The sequence below is a fragment of the Pristis pectinata genome, chromosome 11 (assembly GCF_009764475.1).
Source record: "Pristis pectinata isolate sPriPec2 chromosome 11, sPriPec2.1.pri, whole genome shotgun sequence".
Classification (NCBI taxonomy): domain Eukaryota; kingdom Metazoa; phylum Chordata; class Chondrichthyes; order Rhinopristiformes; family Pristidae; genus Pristis; species Pristis pectinata.
The window spans coordinates 23,120,695-23,138,677 of NC_067415.1; the positions used below are offsets into that span (position 1 = coordinate 23,120,695).

The 17,983-nt window shown below is 40.1% G+C and overlaps 1 protein-coding gene across 1 annotated transcript in view; it reads right to left on the reverse strand.

Moving 5' to 3' along the window:
• Positions 1-17,983, reverse strand: part of nbeaa (neurobeachin a) — a 560,854-nt gene that overhangs the window by 14,590 nt on the left and 528,281 nt on the right. The window contains exons 53-54 of the mRNA XM_052025565.1: positions 10,322-10,477; positions 7,657-7,827 (exon numbers count right to left, since the gene is read on the reverse strand). Of these exons, the coding sequence (XP_051881525.1) occupies positions 7,657-7,827; positions 10,322-10,477 (327 nt within the window). The remainder of the gene's footprint in view (positions 1-7,656; positions 7,828-10,321; positions 10,478-17,983) is intronic.

Genomic DNA, 17,983 nt, shown 5'->3' on the forward strand with positions numbered 1-17,983 from the left:
GACCATTTTAATTTGAATCTTCTTCAGTACAATACAATGATTCTGTCACATTCTGTTCAAATGTGTATCATCTGGTCATCTAGTATAAACAGATGATACACATTTGATACACACTATCTTTTTACCAGGAGACTTTCATACATGATGATGAGTAGACTAATGTGAAAAATTCTCATCTCTGCACCAAAAAACAAAATATCATAATTATATTGCTACAGAACAGTACAACACAGGAACAGGCCCTTCAGCTGATGTATGTGCCAAACATGATGTCATATTAAACCAATCCTATCTGCCAGCACATGATTCATATCCCTCCATTTCCTGCAACATTCATGTGCCTGTCTAAATGCCTTTTAAATGTCACTATCATGTCTGCTTCCACCCTCTCACTGCCTGGTAGCATGTTCCAGGCAGCAACCACCCTACGTGTTACATAAACTACCTACCCTGGCTCTGCTTCTCATAATTTTATATACAGTACATCTATCAAGTCGCCCCTTAGCCTCTGACGCTCCAGAGAAAACTATCCAAGTTTGTCCAACCTCTCCTTATAGCTAATACTCTCTAATCCAGGCAACATCCTGGTGAACCTCTTCACACCCTCTTCAAAGCCTCTAAGCTCTTCCTATAAGGCAGCGATCAGAACTGCACATAATATTCCAAATGTGCCTGAACCAAAGTTTTATACAGCTGCAACATGACTTCGTGATTTTTATACTCAACACCCTGACCAATGAAGGCAAGTATCCCGTATGCTTTATTTATCACCCTATCTACTTGTGTTTTCACTTTTGGGGAGCTATGGACTTGCACCCCATGATCCCTCTGTACGTTAATGCTCCTAAGGGTCCTGCCATTTACTTGATCTCCCAACATGCAACAACTTACACTTGAATTAAATTCCATTTGCCATTTCTCTGCCCATATCTCCAACTGATCAATATACAGCTGTGTACTTTCAACAACCTTCTTCACTATTATTGTATTATCTGCAAACTTACTAATTACCCCATCTACATTTTTGTCCAAATCATTCATATTTATCACAAACAACACAGGTCCTAGCAATTCTTTTTTCTAAGATCGAATTTTTCAGAACGTGAGCATCAGTGACAAGGTTAGGATCTATTGTCTGTTCCTAATTATACTTGATGACCATTGATTTGAACCATTACAGTCCTTCTGGTGAAGGTGCTCCCACAAAGTTGAGTAGGGGATTCCAGGATTAAGACCCAGTCAGGATGGTAAGCAAACTGCTTATGATGTTTAGTGAGCCTGCTGCCCTTATCCTTTGGGATAAAGGTTGCAAATTTGGGAAGTGTTGTTGAAGGAATGTAGGTGAGTAGCTGCTGTGCATTTTGTAGATGGAAAACACTGTAATCATGGAGCAGCACTGGTGGAAGAAATTAACATCTAGAATAATGGCTCTAATGCCAATCATCAGGCTGTTTTGCCTTGGATGCTGCTAAGTTCCTTCAGTTTTATTAGAGCTGCACTTGTTCAGGCAAGTGAAAGGTGATCCTCACATGTACTTGTGAATATTGGAAAGGCTTTGGGGCACCAGAATGTGAGGCACATACCACACTCCAAGGACCAGGGTTTGATACTGAGCTTTGGTGCTGTCTGTATGGTGTTTGCATGTTCTTCCCTCACCTGTGGAGGATTCTGTCTGATGCTCTGCATCCCAAAGATGTGCTGGTAGGTTAACTGGATACTGCAAATTACCCTTAGTGTAGATAAGTGGCAAAGGAGTCAAATGGGAGCTGATGGTCATGTGACGGAGAATATGTTGCAGGAGTACAAAGAAATAGGAGGATAGGGATCCATGGGAATGCTTTGCTGTGAAATGGCATGGAGTCAATGGGTTGAATGGCCTCCTTCTGCAACCTAATAATTAAGTATGTAATGATATCCACTGCCTGACCTACTCTTGCAGGCATGGTATTTATGTTGAGTTAAGTTGTTGGCAAATGGTGATGTCTGGTATGTTGATGGTGGGGGACCGCTGTGGTAACGATATTAAATGTCAACAGTAGGAATCAGACTCCCTTTTGTTGGAGACAACCATTGCTCAACAGTTGGTTGGCACAGTGTTCAATTACCATTCAACTGGCACAATTATCAGTCTAAATCTGAATGTTATCCAGATTTTGCTAGATGCAGTCATAGGATATTTGTTTTTCTGTGGATATTATTGACTTGAGACACCAACTCCGTTCATTTCTCACAGTGGCTGCCTGATCTGCTGAGTATTTTTTGTTTAAGCTCTCTTTCTGAGGACGTGTAAATGGAACTGAATTTTGTGTAATAACCAGTGGACATCCTCATTTCTGACCTAATGATGGAAGGAAGTTCATCGATGAAGGAGATGAAGATGGCTGAATAAAGGACACTGCTTTTAACTCTTGCAATGATGTTCAATGTGGGATGATTGACTTCCATCAACCACAACCCTTGTATACATATGACTCCAAACACCAAACTAATTTCTCCTTGATGCCCATTGCCTTTAGTTTTATCTGGGCTTCTTGATACCACACTCAGTCAAATGCTGCCTTGACATCAAAGGCTGTCACTCTCATGTCATGTCTAAAATTCGGTTGATTGTTCCACATTTGGACCAAGACTGTGATGAGGTCTGGAGCCAGTGAACCTGGAGAACCCCAAATTGGGCATCAATGGGCACATTATTGGTGAGGGATTGTTATTTGTTAGTGAGGTCAATGATATCTTCCATCACATTGTTAACCCCCGAAAGAAGAGTGATTGGGTGGTTATTATCCATATTTGATTTGTCCTGCTTTTTGTGGACAGGATATAGCTGGGAAATGTTTCATTTTGTTGGATAGATTTCAGTGTTGTAATTGTACTGTAAAAACTTGGTTTGAAGTGCAGCTGGTTCTGGAGCACTATTATTCAGTTGGCATGATGGCTTGTTCCCTTTCCATTGCTGCATCCATTGTTCCAAGTCCTTTCTTGATTTCATGTGCAGTGAATCAAATTGACTTTCACTGATGGTAATCTTGCGAGGAATCAAAGTTGGATCATCCATATGGCACTTCTAGCTGAACATAGTTGCAAATGCTTCAGCTTTGTCTTTAGCGGTCACTTGTTGGTCCCATTGTGGATGTGAATGTTCTTGGAGCCTTTTGTTGCCATTAGCTGTTCATGACTAGATCAGGAAGAATTATGATGATGAAACATGATCTGATCTGGTGGTTGTGGAATTTGTAATAGCTCTGTCTCTTGTGTGCTGTTTTTGCTGTTCAGCATGTACTTGGCTCTGTAATGCAGCTTCGCAACTTGGCATAACCGAGCACGCCCTCCTGCATTCTTCATTGAATCATGGTTGATTTTCTGGCTTGATTACCATGGTAAAAGTTATAGATATTCTGAGGTGTCTGTAAGAGGTTACAGATTGAGGTGGAATACACCTCTGCTACTGCTGATGGTCCTCAGCATTTCATGGAAACCCAAGTTTGAGTGCTAGATCAGATTTAAATCTATCCCATTTAGAACAGTAGTAGTGCTGCACAATGTAGTTGCCTTTAAGAAACATTTGAGCAAAAAGCTTCATCAATTCTTTGTAGACAATAAATTAATTGCTGCTCAGGGAGTTTTGAATTTTATCTGACTTCCCAAGATTTTCTGGGTGGACATTGGTTGGGGTGGGGGGAGGGGATGTGTAAATTCCAGAAATATTGGTACACATTTGGCCAGAACTAGCTTCCAGCTGCCCACAGTGAAGCGGCTGAAAAAGACATTGGCTGTCAGCAAAGATGCACCTCAGGTTTTGCCAGTTATTAAAGGAACTGAATGCTTCTGAATGTCCTTAACCTTTGGCAATGTTCATAAACAATTGGAAAAATTAAATATTGGGGAAAAACTAAACTTAAACACTTTCAAACAATGAAAAATATTCAGGCAGATTTAGTTCATTACCTACCCATATACCCTTCTTCCTTGCAGCTATTCCCTCCAATCAAATGAATGAGCTCATTATTCCTGCACCTGGTTTACCCTGATGCAGGCTCATCAGGGAATTCCCCACTGCAATTGCTCAGGACTTGGAGGAAGTCTGCACTCTCTCAGGATTTGGAGTACAGCCAGGAAAACATCAGCGGAGGTCAGCCAACAAATTTGGCGCTTCCTCACTCACATATGGGTCCCAAACTACTTGACACTTAAGGGGAGGGTGCAGTGTAAATGACAGCATTTCAGCAAGGGACTACTGAAATTTCACAGTTAGTTCTGACCCCTTAAAATTGATCATATATGATGCAGGCTTATGATTATATTTCCATCTTTGATATTAAAAAGCCTACTCTGGTGTGGTTATTCATAAATGTATTTACAGGTTTTTGAATCATTGGGAAAACTGGAGCCATGAAAATCAAGATGAATCTGAGGCACAGCTAAATTAGCATGCACATCATTATGTGTGCTGAAATATTAAAACTAACAGAAATCAATAAACAACAGCAAACACAGATGGAAAACAACTGGTTCTCTGTGATCCTAAAATAATATGGGAAAACATAATGAAACTACATAGAATACCATCAAAGAAGATAACTTATTTCAATCAATCAGATGATAACTGGTAAAATGGCATCTACAGTGCTGCGAGCATACACTTTTGGTGCAAGACATGCTGGGCAATATACTGTGATGACTTTAGTGTATGCAAGTAACGCCCTCTAGAACTATGCATAGTAGACACATTATGATATCAATCAGTGCACAAGTTGAAGCAGGAAATATTTGCAATATCTTGCAGTTGTCATCTAATCTAATATTCCTAATAGTTTCTGATGTCTTTTCAACAAGAGGTGACTATGTTTCATTGTCTCTTCCAGATACCATCAGGCAGAGTGAATCTATAGTTTTGCTTGGTGCACTGGCAAACCTGTCAGAAAACTTGTGTGTAATACCAAGGAGAATCCAGCACTAACTACACACAGAACTTTGCGAAGTAATTGGTGCATTTTCTTTCCAGCATAGAAGAGGCAATCCTACTAGTCTACCACTGTTCTAGACCCAATGGTGTTGCAGCCTTTGAGAATTAATGTCTCAGCTTCCATTTCATCTCAAGCAGTGCTTGGAGGAGCACTGCTTCATCAGCTGAGGGAGAATGGACAGAGTTCTCAGGAGGAGGTTTTCTTGTCTATGTTTTCCCTAAATATAAGCAGGAAGAAGTCAGGAGCAGGAACTTCTGCTGCTTTGCCATTTAATAAGATCATGGCATTTCTTCACCTCAGTGCTATTTTCCTGATCTTTTGAATGGTGGAGCAGACACTGAATGACCAACTCCTACTGCTGTTTCTTATGCTCTTACATTTTAAGTCAATATTAATAGACCACAGAAACAACATGACTTATTGTTGTAAATGACTACTTTTTCCTCTTAAATTCCTGTTTATTAGTTGAATTTAATTCTACTGCTGAGCTGTGAACTCGCACCTCTGGATAATTAGTCCAGGTTTCTGGGTTGTGGTCTGGTAACTTCTTCACTATAATACTACTGTACCCCATTGACTGAAAGGGCAGAAACTAGAAACTAAAAGTGGGATAAAAAGGAAACAAAACAACAAACTTTTAAACAAGAATGCTTAAAAAGAACCAGTAAGTGCCTTATGAACTATATTTAACACTAGTTGCATAATAGACACAACTTTATTCTAGATCACAACCTTCCCATCCACCCCCCATCTCCTCCTCTACTGTCCCACCCTGCAACAAAAACAAAAATGCACGGATGCATGCTCTTTGGAGGTGTCTAATGAGAAATGTCAGATGAAATCTCTCTAATCAATGGACCTTCAGGCTCTTGGGACAAAGTGTGAATTGAATTGATCCCTTCAAGAGAATAGCAGTCAAAGGCTGAATGTAATATATTGCAAAGAAATGCTCTGGAGGATTCTTGGCCAAGTGCAGCACACCTGCCTGACAATAAAAGATTCAATCAGCTCCTGTTCCAACATAACATGTCGGAGTCTTGCAGCTCTTCAGCAGCGGCCAGCAGCTTCAATTAGAGAGTGTAAATTAATTTTTATCACTTTTAAATTAGTTTTTTTTACTGTTGTGAATTATTCTGAATCAGATTAATGCATCTGTCTTCCATCTTCCTACAGATCTATCACAGCTTCACCTTGAAAAATTATAAATGTTACACTCAGTGACTACATACTGCAGAATTCAAACAAGTTATTTTCACATCTTGATAAATCTAAAGTTTTAGCTGAATTGGGAACTACTTGTACATTGTGCACAGACTCTTATGTTGCAACATGCAAACATTTCTTCAATTGCCGAGAGGATTACCCTCTCTTTATATACATTAAAGTATTATTTCAGCATTTTACTTTAAATTATTCAATTGGTGCCACTGTTTGCTTGGAGAATAGTTAAATAACAAATATTTAGTAACATTTTATGAAACCAGTGGAAGAAAATATCCTGGTTGGAAACTGGATTCAATTTTAACTCCAGGGTGATAACAAAAGTCCTTGTTAGGCCTCTTCTCACTCTGGTTCTTCTTCCTGGCAGCTTTGACCATGAACTGGGCAGATTTGGTCCTGGTAACATAATTTAAGTCTGATTTGGAAATATATATTCAGAATGAAGCATCATCTCCTTTTATCACATATTGTAGTCAATCAAACTGGGGAGGTAAAAGTGTGAGGAAGACCCTCTTTCTATAGTAACAGCCCCCTTTGGTTATCTACCAGGTTGGAAAGTTAACATGCATCCCTTCAAATAAACGATAAAGATTTACTGCCTCAGTTACTGTGATGAGATCTGCATTCATTTTCACAGGGAAACTGGTTTGATTTAAAAGTAAGGATATTAAACTGAAATTGTCACACTGCTGAATACATATACAGGTACTAAATAAATAAACAGGTTAGGCTTTAAAGTATTGCATTACAATACTCAACTCTGACAGTTTGTCTTGCTGATCTCGAAGCTGTTGGAAATCATATTAACAAACACAAGCTTATTTGATTGTCCAACACTTAAAGTGTATATTTACACCTTTGTTTGGAATAAAGGAGCCAGTTATCTAGTTGAATGTTTTGAAAAAAAACCTTTTAGACCATTTATAATATTCAATTATGGATGTAAACTAAAATATCATAGGTAGCAATTCTCCTTTTTATTTCTAAATATTATAGTATTATAAAGAGAAGCAAATCATTACAATTAGAGATCTCTAATACATCACTGACATTTTACAGATGTTAGGCAATCTAGTTAACCTTTCATAAATTGTTAATGAGGTAAAGCAATTTTAAAAACAAAACAAATCTTTTCCTTTATTTTTAGTTTGCCTTTTATAGACAGGAGTTGCATTAAATAAAATATATTACTCCCATTATCCCAATTATGATCTTCAACAAACCCCATTTCACAGATTGGAAGACTCACAGCAAAACTACAAATCTTAATTAATGCTCCAACACTACTGAAAACATTTCTAATGACTGAAACAGCTAATTATTAGTCCTGACATTTAAACTTCCTATACCACATGTAGTTCTTATTTTGGTTCTGGAAGGTTTGACAAATAAGTATTGCCCAATTTGCCGCACTCAACTTTTTACAAAGCAAAACACCAGGTGATACTTTTACCTTCCAAAGGCTACTTACTATTGTTAGGGTTGTCTCCAATGATGTGATGTCGGCCACTCCAATACCATAGCAGAAGTGTGGCGTCACGAGAACCTGATACAATGTAACAATCACCACCAATATATGATTCCGATCTGGCCAAGCATGTGACAACATCCCAGTGTCCAAACACAATTTGTGTTAATTTTCCTAAAAATAATTAGATCATTTAAAGAAACTGTTGTGAAACAATATGGATAACTTGACAATTCTTTAGTCCTAAACAATTTTTCAGATACGTTGCAATGTTTTAATATTTCTATTGAGAAAAATAGATATCTTCCAATAGTTGTTCAGTAAGACCTTGAAAAAAATGAAGCTTGTTGATACAGTACAATAAATATAAGAATTGATGAGGCATATTTTCCTTTTTATCATGAATTGCAGATAAGCACTCAATCTCGGTGGAACAGGTTACATATGTACCAACAAGCAGCATCGCTGAAATGAGATGTGCAGCAATAATCTTACACTCTATTGAATGTTTTTATTTTAGCTTCAAGGCTGTGGGGAGGCATCAAGTGCAGAAGAGAGAGAGGAAAATTAAATATAGCACTAAAAAGAATCTGCTAATGGCTGGATGGGTCAGTGATTAGGTTCCAAATCATGAGGGCCATGAAATATCAAATTAATAAAGTGCTGCCTGTGACAAGTTACCTTATCTCAGCCGAATGGGATGCAACAAAGTGAGAAGGGAGAGAGAAAGAAAAACTGATAAAATTCTCACTACCAGGTCCCCCTTATAGAAAGTGTATATGTGTGGACATCAGATGAGGGCAAGCTCAAGATCAGCTGTAATATCCCTTATGGTTAAATGCATCAACTCTCTAGCTGCTCATAAGTGAAAAATATCATTTGAATTCAGCATGAAAATAGAGACAGATGAAAGGGAAATAATACTGGAAGCCGAGCTTAATTATTCTTCATGCAAAATAATTAAACAAATCACAGGAAGCATATTGATAAACAGAATGTGCTGGGAAAAAAAACATGGTAGTTAGTATTTGGAAGAATCAAATGCAGTTTTTTAGATTAGTCCATGGATTAGGAAGCAAAACGGAATGTAAATCACTTTTTAAAAATAATCATACTAGAATTTACTGTTTTTAATTATTTGTGATTTTATGAGTTTATTTCAAAAACTAAAAAAAAACTTTACTTCAATTTTAATATTTCTTAAATACTTGTCAACATCTAAGAGATTTATAAACTATTAAAATCAACGACAGCTTTCATAGCTGACAATTCCCCACCCCCAAGGTTTACCAGCAGTTACAGGCATTTTGGGGGCATGGCTTCACACTTTGCCAGCTATCCTGTCATTGTCCTGACCATACCACTGGTCTCTGGTGTGTGGGGAGCCAGTGAGGTAGGCCTTCCTCATTCAGCCTAGTTAAGTGCTGTCATGGGCAGATCACAATTCCTGACGGTGGGCTTGATCCAACAGGGCCTGGGCCATCAAATTTCCAGTTGGGTCTCTTTATCACAAATAATAAATTAGTTTTCCTTTCAGATCTTAATCTTCTGAGCTATTTTTCTACCTATGGTGCAAGTTCATTCACCCCTCCTTTTGTGAAGGTTTAAAAAATATTTTAATTGAAAAATAACTGAATAAAGCTTACTTTAAAAACAGTTAAATTGAGGGTACCATCAATGCTGGTATTAATATCTATATTTTAGATCTGAATAACATGCCTACTGAAGAGCATAATGGTTAGACATGTTTTATATTCATTCTCAACATGTAGGTGTCACTGTCAAGTCCCTATTTATTATCTGTCTCTAATAATCCTTGAAAATGTTCTTGCAAGCTGCCTCCTTAAAGTGGTGCAATAAAGTGGTCTTTGATGCATTTCTGAAGCCAATTAAGAATCAACTACATGCCAGTTTGGTCTGGAGTCTCCATTCTACAAAAAAAAATTGTTACTATTCTATCAAGAAATTACCAATTGGGCAATTTTTATTTAGCTAGTCTAGAATAATAACCAGAGATATCTCTTGAGTGAATTCCCATAATATAGAGAAACATATGAATAAAAAGAGAAAAAAATACATGAGCACAATGAAAGGATACATTGTTCAAATGCTGCACTTTAAGCACAACTACTTTGTTATTAATTACTAGTTGCTCTGAATTTCAAGTTCAAGTTCAAGTTACTTTATTGTCATTCATCCATGCTATAAAAACACATGGCAGAACAAAATGTCATTTCCCCCAGACTCACACAACAGAGGACATACACAGAACAGAAGACATACAATAAACACAAACAAAAAACAAAAAATCAAAAAAAAAGTGCAAGTACAAATAGTGCAAAAAAAAATATATACAAAATACAAATTTAGTGCAGAGTTAGTGCAAAACCCAGTTGGACAAGAGAAATACAAGCTCAGTGTGTTGTACTTATTGTATAAACATGTTCAGCAGCAGCCAAAGTTCTTATATGCCGTTGTGCAAACCAGAGCTTTTGACGCGGCATTTGTCTACCAGGGTATTCAGGAGCCTGACAGCCTGGGGGAAAAGCTGTTGTGCAATCTAGTAGTTCTGGCGCGGATGCTCCGGTACACTTGCCAGATAGCAGTGGGACAAATAGGTCATCATCCTTAATTTTAGCAGTGATTTTTGTGGTTACTTGGCATGTACCTGTTTCTGTTGAGTACACTCGAAAACTTTTGTCCCAAAATCCACAAACAAGGATGTAACGATTATCTGCTGTCACAACAAAGCAGTGTGCATTAATCTGAATGCTCTGATCCACAAGGTCTGTGATCTGCCTCTTGTTCACACCAGCATTATTGGCTGCAAGGAGACATAGACAAAAAAAACAGGTTCCTGAAAGAAACAATGCTTTCTAGTAGGTGTTTCATAGAAAACAAGTATTTTTTGCCTCTTGCTATCTACTTAACCTGGAAAATGGAGCTCTAAATATGAATTTAAAAGACTATGGTTAAGAATGGCATTTTATCTATTTGTACAAACAGTTGCCCCTCCCAATAAATGAAGCTCTCTCAGCTGGCTTCTGTTTTGCACTTGTATCCCACTGAGGTTTTTCTTATGTTCTTCAAAGAGATTTTATAATCAGCAAACTAAGACACTCATGGAAGAAGAAAAAACAATTTGACATACAAGGCCAAACTACTCAGTGCTTTTCTAATGAAAAATAAAGTCATATCCCATATCTATAAGACAGTTTGATTTAGTAACTTCTCAGCAGAACAATCATTCTGGAGCTAATGTAAACTTGTCTTCTCTGGAGAAGATCCTTGGGAGGGACAAATACAAAGTTAAAACGCAGTTACCATATGTCATGACTGAATAACGGGTAATGTTAGGAAACACACTGATTCCTGGGCTGTGGATGATCAAAGATATTAGATTATACTTAATGAGTTCCTAGATTTAACTTTCACTTTTCTTTATGCTAGATCATGATTGTTGGAAAAATATCTGTGCACATTTTGAACAAGTGTTGCAGCCCTTTTCTTGTTCATGCACGGGTCATGATTAGTTAGTGGCACAGTACCAAGTCCCTATTATCTAATTCATGCATAAATTGACATCAGGACCACAGAACCATTCAATGAATATTCTCTGTGTGGAAATAGCTGCAAGGGAGGCTCTGCAGTGGAGTGAACATTCCTCCTGTTGTACTGCACCAGAGTCCTGAATGCCAGGAGAACACCAGAGCAGAGAAGAGATGGCTTTTGGAAGCAGCTGCAGAGATGATTTCCTGCAGTGAATTGCCTCTGACCTCACTATGAATGTCAAATTTAGTACTCTGACTTTTATAGCCATCACTCCTTTAGCCTTTCTCAAGAAATCCCATAACACACACAGGCACAGAAACACAAATACAGACTCACAGGCCACAATGGCAGCCACCTCTTCAGCTGCCCTCTCATGTTCTTTACTATAATCCTTCTCAGCAAACCCCACATCCCCAATCACATGTCACCACAAACAAATCACAACAATTCAACTATTATAATGATCCTACTGCAGCACCTTGAAATAATCTTTCCCCTTTATTTTTTCAGGATGAGGTAACCCACGAGTGAAACCTGTCAGAACTGGAGTGAGACCCTTTATCTTTATCTTCTCCCTACGAGAATCTTAAATTAAAACATCCAACCAGCACAAATCCCCTCTTTCTGCAGTGGAGGTGGAGGAGAAGAACTAGGAAGAAGACACTGTGCCACTGCACCCAACACCACCAGGCGCCAGTTCAGACGCTGGCACTGTAAAAGTCGAGAGTCGAGATTAGACATACATGTTTCATGTGCAGAGACACCTGACACTAACAGGTTGCAGTTAGTCTAAAGCAATAAGGAAGTTATTGGTTCAGGGGGTGGGGGTGCATCAGTCCTGCCAGGAGTACTATGATGAAGGTTACAATTGAAGAACATATATGGGAAGACTGGTGCAAATGCAGGTGGAAATACTTGTTGTATTATCTGGCCTACCTGTCAAGTTGTAAGAAATGCCAAGAGACATGGGGGAGTCCATATCCAGCCCCTGATGTGAAGCCAGTATGGAAATGGTGTGAATCGCAATGCCAAATGGCATTGACAGTCATTCAACGTAGCAACTGAAGGAAGTGTTTTTTGCATCTATTTTGGCAGAGACAGCGGTCATCCAAAATCTTTGTGCCTTAGCGTCATTTTAGGAAGCTCCAATCATAACTCCGCTTGCTGTCATCCAGGGTGCAGACTGGTGTTCTGCAAGAGCAACGAGATGCCACCGGGGAACAGATTGCTGCCATCCAGTAGCAGACATCTGTGCTGGAACAACAGAGAGCTGACAACTAGGAGCTCAGTGCTGCCTTCAGGGAGCAGACAGCTGTCATGATCATCTGTATTGGTACAAATATGGAAGCTTTGATGACAGCTGTATGATCTGGGTTTTAGTTGATACCCAACTTCTGTATATCAGAAATGGGCGAGTGCCACTGGCATTGTGGAGTTTGAAAGTCCTGTCCTCTCTCAGGATGTCAGCATCTCTCCTCCCACCACTGGTTCTCAGGCAATCCGCTCACATGGGCCCACTTCCAGCTGTCCCAGTCTACAGCTCCTCAGGCTGAGAGACTGCCATCACCAGCCAGACATTCAAGGTCTGAGCTGCTTGTAAACATCCATTATAGCCATCTGCAGACCACTCAACTGAAAGGGAAGAACCTTCCATAAGCCTGGCTGCAACTACAATGGGACACTGCACAGAAGTAGTCAGGTCAGCAAACTCCAATTAAAGGCTTTCCCAAAGGTTAAACACAGTATTATTAAGTTGGACTGTCCATTAAACACAGTTAATAGGGGTAATTATTGGAAAGGAAGCACAATAAGTCATCAATTACCATAAAAGCAGAGAAAAGTTAAAAAATGCTTTACATGTGTGTTCAACTTGAGATACAGAGTATTGCACACAATTCTGGTTGGCATATTATAAAAAGGTTACAAAGGCAATAGAAAGGGATAAGAGAAGAGATAAGAAGATAAGATAAGAGAGGGATAAGAGAAGATTTACAAGGATGCTACAAGAAATGCAGCAGCGCAGGCAGGTAAGGTGGTTAAGAAGGCACATGGGGTACTTACCTTCCTTAGCTGGGATACAACATATAAATATTGAGAAGTTATGGCACAACTACATAAAACATCAGTTGGGCCACATCTGCATGCAGTTCTGGGCACCACACTATAGGAAGGTTATGACTGCATTGGAGAGGGTGCAGAGATGATTCACTCGGATGTTGCCTGGGATGGACCCTTTCAGATACAAGAAGACTGAATAAGCTGGGTTTGTTTACCTAGAAGCTAAGAAGGCTGAGGGGGGAACTGTAGATGCATATAAAATTATGAGGTGTATAGATAGGGTAAATAGTGAGAAATGTTTCCCCTTAGCAGAAGTATTCATAACTACGGCAGGCATGGTAGTGTAGCAGTTAGCTATTACAGTTCCAATGACCTGGGGTTCAATTCTGGCCACTGTCTGTAAGGAGTTTGTACGTTCTCCCTGTGTCTGCATGAGTTTCCTCCAGGTGTTCCGGTTTCCTCCCACATTTCAAAGATGTACGGGTTAGGAAGTTGTGAGCATGCTATGTCGGCACCGGAAGCGTGGCAACACTTGCGGGCTGCCCCCAGAACACCCTATGCAAAAGATGCATTTCACAGTGTGTTTCAATGTACGTGTGACTAATAAAGTTATCTTAAGGGTCATCAGTTTAAGGGTAAGGGATAGGAGATTTAGAGGGAATCTGAAGAGGAATTTGCTTCACTCACAGCATGGTTGAAATCTGGAGCACACTGCACGAGTGGGTCATAGAGATAGGTACTCTCATAATGTCTAACAAATACTTCAATGGGCACTTAAAATGCTATGGTATAGAAGACTATACGCTGAGTGCTGGAAAATGGGAATAGTGCAGGGGGTACTTTATGGCTGGCACAGACAATGTCAGCTGAAGGGCCTGCTTCTGTGTTGCAAGAATCTATGACTCAATGTGAGGATACATACCAAAATGAAGATTGAATAGACTGGGTCTCAGGAGAAAAGAAAGCTGAGCGGTGGCCTAATAGAGGTCTTTGAGATTATTTCAATAAAGTGATGGAGAGTGAATGTTTGTATTTGTGTGGAAAAGTCCAACTAAAGACCTTCTCTGTAAGAAAGCTCCCAAGAAAGCCAGCATGAAATTCAGAAGAAACAAATCTACCCGAAGAGCAATGAGAACATGGAACTCACTACCACAGGGAGCAATTAGCATTGGAGGGAGAAGGAAATACAGAATTAAGTCAATAGTTTTAGATGAGTTTGATAGTTTGGTCATCTATGCATGGAGCCAAAAGAGGTGGGGGAGAACTTAATGAATTTTTTGCATCTATATTTACTCTGGAGGCAGACACAGAGACTATAGAACTGAGGCAAAAGAGTAGTGAGGCCATGGACCATATCTGGATTACAGAAGAGCAAGTGCTGGCTGTTTTGAGGCGAATGAAGGTGGATAAATCCCCAGGACCAGACAAGGTGTCCCCTTGGACCTTGTGGAAGGCAAGTGCAGAGATTGCAGGGGGCCTGGCAGAGATATTTATCCTTAGCCACGGGTGAGGTGCTAGAAGACTGGAGGATAGCTAATGTCATTCTGTTGTTCAAGAAAGGCTCTGAAAATAAGCCGGGAAATTATAGGCTGGTGAGCCTGACGTCAGTTGTGGGTAAATTATTGGAAGGTATTCTGAGGGACAGGATATATAAGTATTTGGACAGACAGGGCCTGATTAGGGATAGTCAACATGGCTTTGTGCATGGTAGGTCACTTCTAATCAATCTTATACAGTTCTTTGAAGAGGTTACCAAGAAAGTCGATGATGAAAAGGTATTGTCTACATGGACTTTAGCAAGGCCTTTGACAAAGTCCCACATGGGAGGCTGCTCTAGAAGGTTAAGTTGCTTGGCATTCAGGGTGAAGTAGTCAATTGGATTCAACATTGGCTTAGTGGGAGAAGCCAGAGTGGTAGTAGATGGTTGTCTCTCTGACTGGAAGCCTGTGACTAGTGGTGTGCCGCAGGGATCAGTGCTGGGTCTGTTGTTGTTTATCATTGACAGTATATTAATGATTTACATGATAATGTGGTAAACTAGATCAGCAAATTTGCAGATGACACCAAGATTGGGGGTATAGTGGACAAAGCTTGCAGCATGATCTTGACCAGCTAGGAAAATGGGCTGAAAAATGGCAGATGGAATTTAATGCAGACAAGTGTGAGATGTTGCATTTTGGGAGGACAAACCAGGTTAAGACTTGCACAGTGAATGGTAGGGCTCTGAGGTCTGCGGTAGAATAAAGGTATCTGGGAATACAGATCCATAGTTCCTTGAAAGTGGCGTCACAGATAGATAGGATCGTAAAGAGAGCTTTTGGCACTTTAGCCTTCATGAATTAGGGCACTGAGTACAGTAGTTGGGATGTTGTGTTGAAGTTGTACAAGATGTTGGTGAGGCCGAACTTGGAGTCTTCTCACCTACCTACAGGAAAGATATCAATATGCTTGAAAGAGTGCAGAGAAAATTTACAAGGATGTTGCCAGGACTTGAGGATCTGAGTTATAGAGAAAGGTTGAATAGGTTAGGACTTTTTTCTCTGGAGTGCAGGAGAATGAGTGGAGATCTTATAGAGGTATACAAAATTATGAGGGGTATAGATAGGGTGAATGCATACAGGCTTTTTCCCCTAAGGTTGGGTGAGACCAGAACTAGAGGACATGGGTTTAGGGTGAAAGGCGAAATATATAAGGGGAATCTGATAGGGAACTTCTTCACTCAGAGGGTGGTGTGAGTGTGGAACGAGCTGCCAGCAGGAATGGTAGATGCCGGTTCATTTGTAACATTTAAAAGACTATTGGATAGGTACATGGATGGGAGGGGTTTGGAGGGATATGGTCGGGGTGCAGGTAGATGGGTCTAGGCAGAAGACCAGGTTGGCATGGACTAGATGGGCCAAAGGCTTGTTTCTGTGCTGTAGTACTCTATGACTCCATGAGGAATGACACACTGATGTTCCATTGGGGCGTAAATGCTGGTAGGGATTGATTAAGCCAAATGTCATAGAGACATGTCATAGAAGTATGAAACCAGTCATAAACATGAAGCAGTCATGTACCGTGAGCCCTGGCTACAGCAGAAATCATTCCTGGATCCTAAAATCTACTAATGAAACAATCAAACCTCTTAACTAAGGCTGCCTTGGATCCTAAAGTCCATTGGTTCAAACAATTGTCTTAACAAGAGGTTATATGTTGTACACATGTTAAATATCTAATGTCTTTAATCTACACTAGTGAAAATAAGTCTGAGATTCTGCTGTTATGTAACCTCCCAGGGCTATTCTACAGCAGCCCTTTCTGAGGGAAGGAAGTCTATTCCTGTTAAAAATTAGCCTAATAAGGAGACACAAGAGGCTACAAATGTAATATGGAATAAAAAAACAAAGTGCTGGAGGAACTCAGCGGGTCAGACTACATCTGTGGAGGAGAGGGATGGTCCTGATGCAGGGTGTCCACCCGAAATGTCAGCCATCCCTCTGTTTCCACAGATGCTGCCTGACCTGTTAAGTTCCTCTAGTGGTTTGTTTTTAGCCCTATTAAGGAACTAGGATAGAGACATTATAACTGAAACAGACCATTAGACTAAACTGCCTAAAAATTCAAACCATTTGTGCATGGAAGCCATTGTGCACACCGTAGTTCAAGCCATTTTGCACACCTTGATTCATTGTATCAACGAGCAACTGTCAAGAAATTTGCCAGACACTTTTAGTTGCGATTTACCATTGTGCATCTGACTTTTGTCCAGCATCAGACATGTATCTTATGACGTCATCTGGTGAACAGTTGCCTTTTCCTCATTAAATTGTTCCCACTGGGACATTGATATTTTACCTAAAGCTTCTACTGAACTCATTCCTCTGTGCTTCACTTTTGCCCATATGCATTACTGACAAACATCACAGCACCTCTATACATAGTTACTCCAATTAATGCTATCCCACAGTGCTGACTTGTTACGATGATCTTGATCTTCCAGTCCAAACACTGGAAGTGTATTTTAAAAAAGATATCTGCTTGGAGTGCATGCTGCCTGTGAGGGGTGGGGCAAGTGACGGAGCCACTTTGCACCAAGATGTGAGGTTCAAGACTGGAACCTGGCCAGCACGATGAGTACAGATAATTACTGGGGACTGGCAGCACCTTTTCCACGTGTTGACAGACTGTTGGACCCTATGGTGTCTGTCATCACCTCCATGTTGAGCCAGGCAATTTGGGTGAGGTACGAAATGAATATTTCTTGATTGTATTTACCAAGATAGTGAGTTTAGGGAGGGGTATGTGGATAATCTGGAGCAGGTCAGTATTAAGGAGGAGGAGGTATTAGGTGCCACAGACACGTACAGGTTGATAATTCCCCAGGTCTAGATGAGATCTGTCCCACATTGCTATGGGAACCAAGGGAGGAGAGAGCTGGGGCCCTCACGGAGATTTTTGCATTTTCGTTAGCCACAGGTAAGGGGCCAGAAGACTGGAGGAAAGATAATGTTGTTCCTTTATTTAAGAGGGGCAACAGGGATAAGCCAGGGTAACTACTGGCTGGTGAGGCCTTACAGGCCTTACATCGCTGGTGGGAAAATTATTTGAGAAGATCCTAAGGGATAGAATTTATGTATATTTGGAAAGGTGGGGACTGATCAAGGATAGTCATCCATGGCTCTTTGTGGGGGAAATCCTCCTTCTCTAATTTGATTGAGTTTTGAGATGGTAGCTAAGA